The sequence below is a fragment of the Neophocaena asiaeorientalis genome, unplaced genomic scaffold (assembly GCF_003031525.2).
Source record: "Neophocaena asiaeorientalis asiaeorientalis breed wild unplaced genomic scaffold, Neophocaena_asiaeorientalis_V1.1 scaffold14, whole genome shotgun sequence".
In the NCBI taxonomy this organism is placed as follows: Eukaryota; Metazoa; Chordata; class Mammalia; order Artiodactyla; family Phocoenidae; genus Neophocaena; species Neophocaena asiaeorientalis.
In genome coordinates this window covers 5,547,649-5,563,796 of record NW_020175192.1, presented here as the reverse complement: position 1 = coordinate 5,563,796, position 16,148 = coordinate 5,547,649, and the positions used below count along the sequence as shown (strand labels likewise).

The window sequence follows — 16,148 nt, the reverse complement described above, 5'->3', positions numbered from 1 at the left end:
CAGGGATTGAACCCGGTGCCGCAGCAGTGAAAGCGCAGAGTCCTAACTCCTGGACCGCCAGGGAACTCCCAGGAAAAATTCCTTGGCTTGAGGGTTACATGAACAAAAGCGAAGCCATAGTTTGTTGACGCTTGTTCTAGAACCCCAGGTCGCACAGGTGAGGAGTGCAAATCCTTTCTTTACCTGCTGTGGGACCCCAGGCAAACTTAAGTTCTGATGCCTCTGAAAGTCTCCATTTCCTCATCTGCATAATGGAGATATTATCTACCTTGAGAATTGGAAATAGTACTCAGCTGCGCTTAGTGAATAAGCAGGAACTCAATAAACAGGCCTTCCTTTTGCGACCAAGTTTCAGCCTGAAGTGAGCAGTTGATAATGCAAGAATGAAGCAGCTTTCTCACAGCTCTGAGGGCTTGTCAGTGTCACCAGGGTGACTATTTCCAGGGCTTGGGATACAGGTGTGTAAGGGTCAAACGTCGAAAGGCTAAATGAGGACATCCTCCCTCAGGAGATTCTGTGGCTTTGGGATCCGCTGGTCCCACAGAGTTCAGCTAAGCCAGCTTTGAACTTAAATGGGAAGTGATCGCACCTGCCTCCCCAGGAGGGGAAGCCTGCAGAAGCCAAAAGATGACACCCCCAAAGAGAAGGCCAGGGCACGGGCTCCATCGGCTTCGAGATGGGGTCCAAGGGCTAGGGGAGCGCGTGCTGCCAGCGCTTTGGCCATGGTCACGGTGGTAACTGTACCCTGTAAATGACACTTTCCATGGGGAGGTGGGCAGGGTGCCCCCTCCAAAAGCAAGGGAAATGAATCTTGGGGGAGAGTTGGGGGTCATTTGTGTAAACATTCCTTCCTTAGAGACTCTCCTTGGAGGGCTTTCTATTTGTTTGAAGCAAACCTGGGAGGCTGTTGTGTCAAGAGAAGCCGCTTTTGTATCACTGTACGTGGTGGCCCTGCCGTCCACATCTGGCTGGGTAACCAGGCCCCTCACCCAAACCAGGGAGGCCTTCAGGTAGCTCCCCCCAGCCCACCCAGGGGCTTCACGGGTGCTGCCTGCCTCTGTGCCTCTACAGTGTGACTTTCATCTCTAAGAAAGAGCATCTCCTCCCTTTTGAGAGGTTGGGACCCTTGGTTGAGGCAGGCCGACCTCTCACCTCATCAGGAAAGAGTGGGAGATTGGTAGAACGAGCTCAGGAGGAGAGGCCTTTACAGCCAGAATTCCCTCTACTCAGAAATGAATGAACTCAGTTGATGGAACCAGGAACCTAGATCTGCTACTGATCTGGGCATTCCTGAACCCAGTGTGAATTCAACTCATGCTCCAAAGGTCAAGATGTCACTCTCTGGGAAATCAGTGGGGCAGGGGTGAGGAGGCAGGGGCTGGCATGGGGGAGGGAATCAAGAAAGTGTCCTTGTTCATGTGATTAGCTGAAGGCGACCACTGCCAAGGAAAAGGTGGCAGCCTGTAGCACTAGGGTCAGGAAATTCAAATGATCTTCATCTGGTAAACACCATAGTCCCTTCCAGGCCAAAATATGGGGTATGTCATAGGGAAGGGTCAGAGATGTCCCAACCTCTGGAGGAGAAAAGGCATTGGGATCCCTGGGCATCAGACAGCGTGGCAGCAGCAGGAACCCAGGCAAGAGACCCTCATGGGGTGAGAGACGCCGGTCACGCCCCCAAGAAGACAGAAGAAATTCTTATTGCACCCGTACGACACCACAGACACAAATCTTTGAAAGGTAGTGCCATTTTATTTAGTGTTGTAGGAAATTTTAGGTTACTTCTTAAAAATAAAAGCAAAGAAGTTCAAAATTCCCGAAGTAACAAAGCAGGAAATAAGAATTCTGTAATCCAGAGATGCTGGGTGAACTTTCAAGTCAGAGGGAGGAAGAGGTCAAGTTAGCAGCTCACATGATAGATACTGAGAAACCACAGGGTTGAGGCTGGTGTGGAGGTTAAGCTTAACTGGAGGTTAAGCTCTCCACTCACCTAAGGCAACAGATCCTTCAGCCTTGAGGGACCATTAGTTAGCAGTTCTAAAAAAGAAGGGGCACAGGGAGGGGAGACCGTGCCTAATTTAACACCAGGTTGCCTCTGGCCTTCAATCCGGCAGGTGGCTGAGTGTCGTGGACTCTCCTCCCTCTGTGCCCTTCCGCGCCCCCACTGTTAGCAGAGCTGGGAACCACACACGTATCCCACTCACCCACGCACGCACCCTCCACTCAGGGTCAACGCCGTTCGTGTGGCAAAGGACAGACCTTCCTGCCCCTCCATTCTGTTACCCGGGGAGGCCGACACACAGGAAATGAAAGGGGTGGGCAGGACATCTGTCAAAGTCCAAGGACTGAGATGATATGAAACACCCGGGCAAAGGGTTGACATTTTTTTCCGGACGCTGACCTCCCACTGAAGTTCATCGCAAGGTGTTTGGTATTTCATCGGATGCTTCCCTGAAGTACTGACTGGTCTTCTGGGGGGTCAGCCGGGCAAGGCCAAGAAAGAGCTGCTCCTGCTTCTGCAGAGCACGGCCTCCTCCTAGGGCCCGTCAGTTTGGTGAGCACTTTCAGCAGCTAGAGGCTAATTCAGACTCTCCTGGTACAGACGGCTGGGTGTAAGCCCTCAGACCCACGCTGGCTGCAGGAGCTCCAGCCCTCCGGTCCACCTGCCCCTGCCAACAGCTCAGAGCAGGCTCCAGCTTTCCTAGCTGAGTTCTCCCTCACAGCAGAGTCCTCAAGGACAGGTGTTAACCGGTGACCTTGAGAGGTGCAGGCATGCTACCTGGGGAATTGTTTTCCCAGCAGTGGTAGAAACCAGACACCCTTGAAGTAGATTGTCCTTCATTCTCCAGAGTTCTCGAGTGGCATACAGAGCAGAGGAATTTGCTCCTCCACCCAGACGTTCCTCTCAAACAGAGACCGGCTCCCATCCCCGAGGTCCTAGCAGCAGATCTTTCCACAACAACCAGCTCTCGGGAAGCATGCAGGTCTCCGCAGCGGCTCTTCCGAGGTGAAACCACTCAGCGCTCCCGCCACCCAGTGCACGTGGGCATCACCATCAAAGTACATTGACATCAAGTAAAACACATTGCAGAACAAATATATACACGTGCATTTGCAGAGTTCCAGCGAATATCCAGTTCTCTTTACAGGGATGCACGTAAATCTCATAGCGCTACAAAAATACAAGTCATCTGAGAAGTTTACAGTGGTCCCCAGTACTGTAGGAGGGTATTAAATAAAAGAGCTATCGATAATTCAAAGCAAATTAGCTAAATCAAGTTACAGTATCATCCTTCAGATTAAAGTGCTCTGACATTAACTAACGTGGCAGCAAACGTGATCCTGAAAAGGGATTCCGCTGCCAATCACCTTGCCTCTTAACTTCAATATAACAAGAATGAACACAGAAGAGCGTTCCATTTAATAACCGCTCTCATCTCAACCCCTGCCCACCCACTTGACCTGTGACATTCTCCTCCCAGGAGAGATGTTGGGATTCGATGAGATTCTGTCACAACTGGGAGAAAAAAATGAGTAATACAGAAAACATTCCAATTCCAATATCAGGTTACTAACAACGAAATTACCTGAAGACTCTGAACTGGTGCTATTAGTTGAGAAGGGGGCAAGTGTCCTAGTTTAAAAAAAAAAAAGTATGTTAATCTAGTTTTAAAAATACAGCCATCTAAAAATAGGTATCATCTTGCTCTTTACGATTTTATAACGAGGGGTGGGGGAGGGAAATGCCAAGAAGAGCTGCCAAGGGAACCAGGGAGCCAAGCGACGGCACGTGGGAGAGGGCCAGTGGATGCCGCTGCAGTTGTTCCATACCTGGTGGGACTGTTTTAGCAAGTGCTTGGGTCACCCGATCCCTAATCAAGGCACTGACTCGGTCACTCCAGCCAGCAGGGACCCCGCGATCACAAAAGGAGGGATTTTGACCAACTGCCCCAGGGCAAAGTGATTCTAATTCCCCTGGTCTACTTTCCGTACCTCCACGGACAGCCCCTCTTGGATGATAAAGAGCACGCTTTAAGGCTACAGAGCAGTGGAGGCTGATGTCTGAAAAAGGCAGCTTGCTCCAAATCTCAGAGGCACACTCGGAGGTGTACCCTAAGCCCCTCTGCTCCAGTCCAGTCGAAAACAAAAGACCAAGTCCGAGGAGCTGGGTAGGTTTACATAGTATCAAAACTTAGCATCTGCCCCCAAAACGCCACAGCTGGGCTACTCAAAAGCCAAGGAAGTATGTGCAACACCGCACCAACTGCCTGGTCCCTGTCATCTCACCCTAAGCTTTAATGACTGGGGGAGACGTACTTTATATATATTTTTATTTTTTAAAGATTTTTTCCAAGGTATGGTTTCTCCCTCCTAGTCCTATTGGCTTTTTTTTTTTTTTTTAATTTTATTTATTTATTTATTTTTGGCTGTGTTGGGTCTTCGTTCCCGTGCAAGGGCTTTCTCTAGTTGTGGCAAGTGGGGGCAACTCTTCATCGTGGTGCGCGGGCCTCTCACTATCGCGGCCTCTCTAATTGCCGAGCACAGCCTCCAGACGCGCAGGCCCAGTAGTCGTGGCTCACGGGCCTAGTTGCTCCGCGGCATGTGAGACCTTCCCAGACCAGGGCTCGAACCCGTGTCTCCCGCATTAGCAGGAGGATTCTCGACCCCTGCGCCACCAGGGAAGCCCGGGAGACGTACTTTAAAATCTCAATACTAAAGAAAGAAAACCCCAATGTTAAAAATACATTAATACCCCCAGCGCCATCTGAACCTCTGGGCCAGGATCAGATCTAATGACCATGTCTCCGGTCAGGCATAAAATATTTACAACTTGGTTAAAGGCACAGTGGCATTTAAAAATAAAACCCTGGGACTGTCCAATAAAAGATTCATTGTAATAATTAACCTGGCTTCTGTGGGTGGGACTGACTCTTGCCAGATAAGGCGTGAGGGAGAGAGCGGTCTGGAGCCTGGACCCTGGGGCTCTCAGGCACACCGAGTCCTCGGCCTTGGGAGCAGGCGGAAACAAACTCACACACAAGTCTCAGTGCCGGAGGCAAGTGCTTCACATTTTTCCTGCTTTTTTGCCAACCTGAGAGGGAACCCGGAGGATGCTGGGGGTCTCCTCCATGACCCTGACCAGCAGGTTGTCGATGTAGTCTTCCAGCTGGCGCACCTGACACTCCTTCTTGCTTATCGTTTCCTTCTGTTTGAGGACAAGCTGGATCAGCTCCTCGTGGGTCAGCTGTGCATAAGCAAACGCGGGTTCCGAGGGCTTGTATTTCTTTGGAGGGGGAGGGGAGAAAAGTGATAAAGTCAGTCAAGGAGTCAAACATCTTAAAGAAACACAAAAGAGGTAGCTTTTAGTGACTGAGTCTGTGATCTGAGTCTCCTGGGAATTCGTCTTTGATTTCGGTGGAAAACTGATGACGGATGAACTTTTCTGCGAAAGGGCCAAAAAGTTAGTATTTCAGACCGTGCAGGCCCATGTTCGTCTTTGTGGTTTGGTTTGGTGTTTTGTTTTATGGCCTATTAAAAATGTACAAACCGTACCCAGCTCACAGGCTGCAGACCCCCAGGCTAGACTCTGGCCTTGGGGTTTAGAGATGTAATGACTGGTGGCCTGTGAACCCTGGAGCTGGCACAACCAGATATCCAAGTGGAGCTGAGCCCCAATCTGAGGTGACCTGTGAAGAAACCCTAGCTAGTGGCAGACGGTGCAGGAGGCGACACTGTCCTCCCAAGACAACACGTGGCCGCTCATCCCAGAAGGTCTGCTACTGCCTCGGCTGTGCTCAGGACACCTGGTGATGAGGAGGGTGCGCTGGGAGACCCCACGGTAAGTCATTCCCCAAAACGATGCAGTCAAAGCCAAGGGCCACCATCACAGCCATCGATGGCGCCCCCTCTGGGTACAAGTGGCTGAGCAGCCCCGTCCTGACCAGAGCGGGAGCCCCACGGAGTTACATTTACAATCTGGGATGACTGGTGGCTGACTGAAAACTGCCCAGGCCCCAGCCACGAGGACACGCAAGATAAGGATTATATAAAGTAACACGCTGTACCAAGTCTCTAGTGAGAGGGGAAAAACCCCCAAAGCTAACTTTTCCTGAAATCTGTGGCTCAGATTCGTAAGTTTAAAGAGACGAGGTCATGGGGCAACCTCAAGACAGTTTTGCCGGCGGAACTCTGAGGTAATCACGGTTTCACTGTCGTGAGGGTCTAACAGTTTAACCGAGAAAGGCTCAGAACCACCTGCTTCAAGAAGCAGCTACGTCAAGAGCAGGGTCAACCCTGACACGACACAAGAGAAGACCCTGTTCAGTCCAGTGACGCAAGCTGCCTGCACACCAGCCAGAATCCCGAAAGAAATCCCGTCCCTCTTGTCCTGGCTACAAAGAACAGCACGATGATGGCAACACTAGCTTAGAAACGTGCCTGACACTTTCAAACAGGGTGTGTCTGTTTACATATCCTATCAAGGAAAAAAGTAGTCTTTGTAAACAATAGCCAAGAATACACCCTCAAGGGGTTTTAGATTATACCTCTGTCACAGAAGGATTATATTTATTCAAAAATATTGATTACATAAGATGCTCTGCAAGAGAGTTTGGGAGAGAGAAAGAAGCAGCAGGCTGTGTAGCACAAAAAAAAAAAAAATAATTTCCCCCCCAAATAACAGGATTTTATTTTGAATCATAAAAGGAATATTTACTTATCATAGAAAATCTCAAATCCAGAAGAGGGAAGAAAATTATTACCCATAACTCCAACACCTAACATTGGGGTCTCTTTCTTTCTTATTCTTCCTGTTCTTTCGTTTTGTTTTGTTTGTGGGGTTTTTTTGTTGTTGTTTTTTTATTTGGTTTGGTTTATTTGTTTTTGTTTATTTGTCACACTGCACGGCTTGTGGGATCTTAGTTCCCTGACCAGGGATTGAACCCGGGGCCCTAGCAATGAAACTGTCAAGTCCTAACCACTGGACCGCCAGGGAATTCCCTTCCTGGGTTTTCTTTATGATATGTTTTACAACTTTAGCATCATACAAAATCGAGTTTTACAGCTTTTGAAAATTATTATTTTGTGAGCATTTTCCCATCATTAAACTTTAGAAAAATTGCTTTTTAAATGGATTTTCTTTGTTTAATTTTATTTATTTATTTATTTTATTTTCGGCTGTGTTGGGTCTTCGTCGCTGCACACGGGCTTTCTCTAGTTGCGGCGAGCGGGGGCTACTTTTTGTTGTGGTGCGTGGGCTTCTCGTTGTGGTGGCTTCTCTTGCTGTGGGGCACGGGCTCTAGGCACGCAGCCTCAGTAGTTGTAGCACGCAGGCTCAGTAGTTGTGTCTTGCAGGCCCTAGAGCGCAGGCTCAGTAATTGTGGCGCATGGGCTTAGGTGCTCTGCGGACCAATCTTCCCGGACCAGGGCTCGAACCCGTGTCCCCTGCATTGGCAGGCGGATTCTTAACCACTGCGCCACCAGGGAAGTCCTAAATGGATGTTTTAAATTTCATTCTATTTTAACCATCTCTCTGTTGCTGGATATTTAGGTTGGTTTTGATTTTCACAATTATATAATAACATTTATTTAAATGTGTGACCATAAATCTTTGGTCATATCCCTAAATGTTTCCTTAAGACAAATGCATAGAACTGAAAAGGCATGCACACTTAAGGTACTTCCTACAAACTGTCAAACAGCTCTTCCATTTGGATTCTGTAATCTAAAGAGGAAACTATGCAGGACTTTGAAATCATTAGAAGTTCCTATTCATGTGATGACTAAAAAAATTAAAAAGCAATCCAGCAATTACAGAAAGTGAGTAATGGCCATGGAGAGGAAGAGGTGCAAAGAAAATATCCATTAATTCAAGAAACAATAGTGCCCAGTGTCACACATTTCCTTCCAGGATTTTTACATTGGATTTTCCCCTCATAGCTGTACCAATAATGACGTACACTCAAATTTGTATCCAACTGTTCCCATACAATATGACAGATGATTTTTGGATCTAGTTGGCTGGATTATTTTTAAATGGAAGCCTGGAAGCCACCTGAATAAATAATACATTCCTAGTTTTAATCATCTATAAAAGATGGCGGCCCTAAAACAACAACAACAACAAAAAAGGCCATTGTAGTAATGATTCAGCTGGCTTTTTGTAACTTTAGGGATGCAATTTCTTTTCCGAACCTCTCTCTCACTTTGCAACATTCCAAAGAGTAGTTATTTTTATAAGCACTGTTTATGCCTTAGTACAAAGCGTCTATTCTACGGTCGGCCAATAGCCGTCTCCAGGAACCTTTCCATGTTTACTCAGAGTAGTTACCAGGTATGGTCCAGGACCAACAGCTTTGTTGCATCCAGGCAGGGGGGCAGCAGCGGAACTTACAAATCATGAGTAGAATAAGCAGCCGTTGCCTTTGTTCTAAGGCAAGTTACTCTCAGTCAGGGCCTGGAGATAAGGCCCTGGTTAAATGAGCTTTGCAGAGGAAGCAGAATGGGAACCAGGGGTCTTGCTTCTCTTCGGAGCCAAGCTGCATGCCACAGTAAACGGAAGAGGGGACGGGGCGAGGGGGGTGTTAAGTGACTCTAGTTTTCGTGATGGTCCCTTTCATGCTGTTCTTTTGCCCAGTTTCCCGGTAAATATCATTAACTCCAAGAGGACAAGTGCTGCCCCTTCTACACAACTACAGAAGCCAGCCAGGCTGAGCTGGCGAAGTTAGGGTCCACCTTTAGGCTTTGGGCTAAAACACCGTAGGTTCACAGTTCTGGCTACAGCTGATCATTTTGAGAATGATGCTTAACAGTGATGCCCTGTCAGCATGGACGACAGGGAAGAGAAGGCAAGATGGCCAGAAGATGCTAACTTGTTTTCAGCAGCAGTTCGTTATTACTACTCAGCCTCTCGACCCCAAAATCTCCAGCTTTCAGTGTACCTTCAGCCCAGCGCCTGGAGGCAAAGGTGCAACAGAGCCAGAGGTATCAGCCACCGCCTGGCACTTACAAAAGGCTTGCAGGAGTGAAGAAGACGTGAGCAAAAGTTTTATTTTAAAAACACAAAAACTATTTGATGTCCTGGAGTCCCTGGGACCGTAAATATCTATGACTGAATGAAACTTCTAGATGCTTGCAGTAAAATAGAAATAAAGTTTATGTCTCCCAACTGCGATCCCCAGCGGTGGGTTAGGAAATTCCTGTCCACGTGTCTGAAACACAACACATCTGAATCCCTCTGATTTTAGGATCAGAAAGGGCAGGATGAAGATACTCTCCAGCAGAGATCATCTGGGGGGCATTGGTTTTGGTTTTAAGGGGAGGAGCTGGGTTTTTTCGTGTTAGCCACTCGAGCTTTTTAAAGAGCAGAGATCTTCTCATCCAGCAATAGTCTTCCTGGAAATTTAGCTTACGGAAATCACCTACAAGAAGGGAAAAGTTCTATGCGAAAAATCATTGACGACAGTGTTGTTCATATTGAAAAATAGAAAACAAGCTACATATCCACTAACCGGGGAGTGAGTAAGTAAAGACTGGCATAACCGGCTCAAAGAATAATTAAGTAGCAACATGCAAAAGTGTTTACGATATGATACTAAGGGAAAAAGAGGATTTCAGAGCGTTTCCACACAGGTGATGGAGCTGGAGAACCATCATTTTGCTACCACCACATGCGTTAGTGGACAGAAGGCCTGCCAGCAGAAGGCTGATAGGAACAGGAGGCTTACATGGTCTGAAATGAATTCCCCACACATTTCTTACTAACTGTAAAGGGGAAAACTAGCAACTTTGCACTGGAGAGCCTAGTGGACACCACCTAACCTAAGTCATCACAGTTAACACCCCACTAACAGGACAGGCTGGTGTCACGGGCTCTTTACACAACGCACTGGAAAGGGCACGTTATTTCTCTAGTTAATTCCTGCCGAGAATGCCCAGCCTCGACCAAACCGCAGGGAGACATCAGACGAATCCAAACCGAGGAAAGTTCTACCAAACGACTGACTGCAACTCTGAAAAAGGTCAATGTCTTGAAAGACAAAAGAGGCCAAGGAACTAGCCCAGAATAAGGGAGACTCCCGAGACGAGATAACTGAGTGACCCTGGACCGGAGAACAGACAGACAAGAAAGGGCACTACTGGGAAAACTGGTGAAGGTGAAATACGGACCGCAGATGAGAAAGCAGAGAGGCGTTCAAGTTAAATTTCTTCATTTTGATAAACGCCTTCATTCTTAGGAATTACACACTTAAGCATTTAGGGGTAAAAGGAGCATGATGTGTGCATCTTGCTCTCAAATAATTCAGAAAAAAATACATACGCAGCTACAAAGAGAGAACGGAGTAGGAGAGGGTGAGGATGATAAAGCAGATCTGATGGAACGCCAACAGTTGGTGAATTGGGATGGAGGTAGACAGGAGCTCTTTGTGCTATTCTTGCAGCTTTTGTAAAGTTTGAAATTACTTCAGAATAAAGTTACAAAAAAGTCTATCTGTGCAATGATGACAACTGCGAGAATTGTATATTCTTGCCAAAAGATAAGGACATGTGGGGGAAATGAGAATATCTGATCTGCATGGGCTGGAAGGTGGGTGACAGTTTCTTCTCATTAAAAAAGAGTACTCGTGTCAATCATGTTGCTTGACACACAACAAAATTCAACGACAGCCAAAGAACTATGAGGGGAAAAGTAAGTATCCCATGGAAAGTGTAGGGGCTTCCAAAGATCATCCAGAGACCGAGACGTGTGGTTAAGTCACCCCTGGCGTTACCTGCTGCCCCGGGAGATGTATGTCATGGTGACTCTCACAGCGGGTTTTCTAGATCCCTAACTAACCTGCCTCCTTCTGGAGAAGACATACCTTCATCATGGCTTCGTTGACCAAGTTCTCACTGATGATGGTGGCAGTTCCCGAGCTGGAGAGAGCGACCTTGGCGGCTGCCGTGTTCATCGGCTTCACGGGATGAAGTCTAAAGAGAAGGGGGAAAGGACACTTAGCTGTTTCCTTAGACGTGTACGTCACGGCAGAACCGGAGGAACCGAGGGACTGCCTCTCTCAGACGTGGCCGCCAACGAGAGAGGTGACGGGGGAATGGGGGGGACACGCGCGCTCACACCTGCAGTCCCACACGTGCCAACGTTCCTTCAGAAAGGAAAGCAGTCAGCGCGAGGCAGCCACGCGCAAGCCAACAAGGCACCACTTCTGGCCACGTGTCCTGAGCTTCTCACAGGACCCTTGGCCTCGTTATCAACGTCAGGAGAACATTAAAGACGGTCTCCTATTCTCAGAGGCAGCTGCAGCCTAGGACTCCACTGTGGGAGTCCCCGCAGAGCCCTCTGCGCGCGCCTCGAGAGGGAGGAAAGAGCTCAGAACAAACAGGCCAGCTTCCCATTGGGCACTGCTTAAAGTAAGCTGTCCGCACTGCTGGGTTCTCCTGGTCAATCTCAGCTGGTCTCCGGGACTAGGAAATAAGATACGGTTCCCGGTGTTTCTCTGCAAGGAGAGCTCCAACTCAGACCATGCAGAACAATTCCGAATCTATCTCTGAGGACAGCTGCTACTCTGTTCTTGCTATAAACGCAGCTACAAATGCTGCTCCCGGCCCAGGACACAGCCCTTCTGGCAACACAGGCGGACGCACCGTCAGAACAGCTGTGCGGTGAGCAAGCCCTGGCGTCTGCAGACAAGAAGCAAAGGGGGCACGGCTTACACTCACGAGGACAGTCGTCCCCCGGCTCTCACCTGTGCTGGGCCGACCCGCTTCCAGCGCTTGGCTGAGCCGAGACTGGCTGTGCGTCTGAGGGTGAGACCCAGGCCTGAAGAAGCGGCTTCCTCTTGCCAGAATTTTCCACTTTACCCGCGGAGCCCTCGACTGCTGCTTTTTTTTGAGATTCTGCTGTACTGGTGTGGTGGGTGTCAGCGTGTGCACAGGTGGGAAAAGAGCGTGTGGCAGGAAAGGGCTCAGAAAAGGGGGGGCCGGACACAAGGGAATCCAGGGCTGTGGCTGGAGGCTGACCCGGCCTCCCATCTCCCACTGGTTTTGCCTCCCCGCTGTCACCGGGGCCCGGCGACTGTGGTTCCTGAACCGCCAAGGCTGTGGTCTGCTCTGCAGAAGCGGGTGCGGGTGCTCTGGGCGCTCCTGGCCTGGGCTCGCACAGGCCCCCTGCTGACCCGCCGGCCTCCCTGCTGGGTGCCCTCTCCCACTCAGCACGGGCAGAAGCCCCTCCTCCCAGAGCTGCCACCGGGGCCACCCCTCTGTCATCTTCAAGCTGATCTCCTCTCTCGTCTTCCGAAGCGACTTCGGGGATGGAAGGCAGGGTCAAGTCCAGATGGGCCAGGGCTGGGGGCTTTGCCTCGCAGGAGGACTGAAGGCCGTGCAGGGGGTCAGACAGCAGACCCTCGTGGTCACTGGCTTTGCTCTGGTTCTGCGCCATCCGGGTGTCATCTCCCTGACTCCTGAGATGGGGACCATCTCTCCCCGAGCTGGCGGCATGCGCAGGGCCCCCCAAGAAGCTCCCCTTGGAGGACGGGCGGGGAGGGCGAGCTGCCAGGGCAGCAGGCCAGGGTCCAGCCACAGCCGCGCCCTCCTGGGAGTGTCCCATGTCCCACGCATTTCCAGGGGCAGCCCCTTGTGGCGTCACCTCCTGGGGGTCACCTCTGTCCCCGCGGACCAGCACAGGGGCCTCCTCCCCCGCCTCTTCCCTAGAGAGCTGCTCGGAAAACAACACCTGCCCCTCGATTTCCTTTCCGCCCTCACAGGCATCCGGACCCATCTCTTCGTGTTTCTGCACCGCAGAGTCAAGTAGAGGCACCGCCTCGCCCACGGGAATGGGGGGCACCGCTTCCTTAACTGCAGGACTCATCCCGCCACCCCCATCTGCATCCCCCACGGGAGACCTAGATTGACCCGCAGAGCCTGAGGCTTCCCGCCTTGGGGGCTTCCCGGCAGGGCTGCCCATCCCGTCTCCTCTGAGCGCAGTGGCGGATGTTACTTCTCGGGCCTCGACAGATGAAGGGATGACACCTTGTTGTTTTCTGGGGGGAGACCCCAGAAGCTCTTCTTCTTCTCGCCCCACTTCAGGCTGCGTCCGGAGAGGCTGTCCTGGGTCATCAGCGCTGGTCTTCCCCACTGGAGAGTCTTCCATCCCTTTCCCCACTGGAATGGGTGTCTGTTTGGAAAGCGAGCCCACAGCACAAGGAACAGTACTTGGAACTTGTGTCAAACTCTCCTTTTCTAGCTCTGGTTCAGGGAGCGAAGGCGGTTCTTCAGGACTGGCCTCACCCACATCTGCGGGAGGCCAGTGTTCAATGGGAGTGGATGTGGAAATGGGGGCCGCTACAGGAGAGGAGAAAGAGGAGCCAGGAGGAGATTCAAAGGGCTGTGGCTCTGAATCATGCCCCAGTTTAGAAGGGACGGGTGTCTGACCAGAACTGGAAGGGAGAGCAGAGAACACGAGAGGAGAGCTAGCGGAAGGAGGGAGCCTGGGTGCGGGCTGAGCCTCTGGAGACACTTCCAGTCTGCAAAAAGGACAAAGTAAAACCTGCAGGTCAGTTGCAGGTACAGCATGAGAGGCAAAAGACATGTAAAAGTACAGTCTTTCCAAAGGCGAGGACTCTTTTTCATATTGGGGGCAGTACCTTGAGAAGTTAAAGAAGGAACACCAATACTTAATCCACAAAAGGCACAATTTTATCACCAAGTACATCTGCCACAGAAAGGACTGTTGCAATAGAAACAGAAAGATCCAGGTAGAGCAACAGTCTGCAGTCTCTTTTGGTGATAAAGAAAAAGCACCTAAAAAGTGCAAAGCCATAAAATGTGCACCACAAAGCAAGAGGCAGATTTTGAAGAGGAATACTCTGTGTGTGCGTGTGTGCGTGTGTGTGTGTGTGTGTGTGTGTGAAATCAAAATAGGCAGAATCTCCAAAAAAAGCCTCTCCCACCCCCAGCGCACAGGAATATCGTCACTGTGAATGTGAGTCATGCTGAGAAGCAGGACACCCGGCCAGTGAGGCAACGTGCAGAGGAAACACACAGAGAACCCTCCCAGTCACACCTGACAGTGGACCAAGGGTCTCTTGTGCCAGCACACCCACACCAAAGTGCAAGGAGGAGAGATTCCACCTGCCTCAAAGGGAACTCACAGGAAGAACCTACTAAACCCCGGTCTGCACGTACCACCACCGAAACCTGGTATTGCTCCCAGACCACGACACTCGGAATCTGATACAAAACCAGGGCATTCCACTGTGCTCTGCTTATCTCACTGAGATGGACAGACCAGTTCTAGGTACTTTTGCCAGAAGCAAAAATGTGTGCAGAGAAAACGCTTGCGGCAAAGATGCCTGCCGGGAAAATGTCGGGCAAGGAGCAGACCACGCCTGCTGGCAGTGGCCCCGGGCTGGGGCACATCACTGCAGTCTCTGCAGGTGGGCCAGGCCAGTGGTAGGGACTGGCTAAAAACAATTTCTGCAGGGACCACTACGGACCAACAAGCAAGGTCTGCTCTAACGTAGGCATGGCCGCTGGGCCCCGGGGAGGGGCTGAGACTCACCGGGGTTTCACGGCTCTGGTCTGGGGAGCCCTGGGTGAGGGAACAGGTGGCGCTGGTGCAGCCTTGGGCTCTGGGTCAGCTTCTGGTTCTGGGATCTGCACGTCTTCAAAGGGGTTCGGGGCTCTGCCCCGTCCCGAGACAATGGCCGCAGTCCCCTCGTCTGATCTCTTCACAGGGTCGTCGACAGGCCCCGGCTGGTCCTCACTGGCTCTAACCGCCACGGGCGTGCCTTCCCTCTCCTTCCCGGGGGCGGCTGGCAGGCTTTCGCCTTCACTGCCCTTGGCCGTGTCCTTCTTCCCGGTCACCAGGGAGAGCAGAGAGGACTTCTTGTTCTCCTGTTTCTTGCTCTCTTTGGTTTCCTTTGCAGCCTCCAAGGTCGCCAGAGCCGTGTTCTCGCGAAGGTCCCCGCTGACCAGCGGCCGGTAGGATGGCAGGGACATGGACTTGAGAGAGTCCTTTGTGGAAGACTCGGAAGGCACTGCACCTCCTTCCCCAGGCTCCTTCAAAGGTCGAGAGGCCAGGTTTTCTGTAGATGAGAACAAATGCTTCTTCCTGAGGCCCTGGGGGGATGGCGAGGAGGCCGGAGAGCTGCCCTTGGTCTCGCTCTTGGCTTCGGACTGCTCCACATAGACGTGGTTCCCGTTGATACAAACATTCGAGCGGGAAAGGATGTCATTCTTAGACCGAAGGCCTCCCAGGAAGGAGAGTCCTTCCTTCTTGGGGGGGTTGAAGTGGATCTGGTTCAGCTGCTTAGGATCCACACTTGCCGTTCCCTTGTGAGACAAGACTGTGGGAGAAGAACCAAGAACCAAGGGAGTGAGAAGCTAAGGGAATGGTTCGCAACACGAGGTGGGGGGGCGGGGCGGGGCATGGCTTTTGTCCTTACGCATCTGAGTGCATTTTTGGTGTCACCGCTGGGTGGGGTGTGCTACCCGCATCTAGCAGGTGGAGACCAGGATGCTGCTAAAGCTCCTACGAGTACAGGGAGGCTCCCACAACAAACCATTATCCTCCCAAACTGTCAATGGTGCTGAGGTTGAGAAGCCATGCATGGAAGCAAGGAAAAGGGCAGTGCTCTTGGTAGAGGTGCAGAATCTGGCCAATAATAGGGATCTGGTCACTGAGACTGAATTTCAAAATATCCAGTTAATTCAGAGTTAATGGAACTGGATTCCTCGGCTTTCATTAGGAATGTATTCCATGAGAGCTCAGTATAAGTACCCAACGAATTAATGAAATATCAGAATTACTGTAAGTTTCCATAGTTTTATCCTTAATTAAAAAAAGAAACTCGGGGCTTCCCTGGTGGCGCGGTGGTTGAGAGTCCGCCTGCCGAAGCAGGGGACACGGATTCGTGCCCCAGTCCGGGAAGATCCCACATACCGCGGAGCGGCTGGGCCCGTGAGCCATGGCCGCTGAGCCTGCGCGTCCGGAGCCTGTGCTCCGCAACGGGAGAGGCCACAGCAGTGAGAGGCCCACATACCACAAAAATAAAAATAAAAAATAAACTGTGCATGCATTCATTCTGTTAGCCCCAAAAGCTTGTACTAATGTACCTCAGTTACAGAGTCAGGCGTTGTGGAAAAGGCATTCG

At 50.8% G+C, this 16,148-nt stretch overlaps 1 protein-coding gene across 3 annotated transcripts in view; it reads right to left on the bottom strand.

Annotated features, from left to right (window-relative positions):
* Window positions 1-1,738: 1,738 nt before the first annotated feature.
* RAB11FIP1 (RAB11 family interacting protein 1) overlaps window positions 1,739-16,148 on the bottom strand; it is a 29,803-nt gene continuing 15,393 nt past the window's right edge. The window contains exons 3-7 of one of the 3 annotated variants that reach the window (XM_024764994.1): window positions 14,555-15,341; window positions 11,742-13,517; window positions 10,860-10,968; window positions 5,093-5,284; window positions 1,739-3,634 (exon numbers count right to left, since the gene is read on the bottom strand). In XM_024764994.1, coding sequence (XP_024620762.1) covers window positions 3,611-3,634; window positions 5,093-5,284; window positions 10,860-10,968; window positions 11,742-13,517; window positions 14,555-15,341 — 2,888 coding nt within the window. In that variant the 3' untranslated portion in view covers window positions 1,739-3,610. Of the gene's footprint in view, window positions 3,635-4,574; window positions 5,285-10,859; window positions 10,969-11,741; window positions 13,518-14,554; window positions 15,342-16,148 lie in introns of those variants that run through there. The other 2 variants (XM_024764993.1, XM_024764995.1) reach the window with 2 other exon arrangements.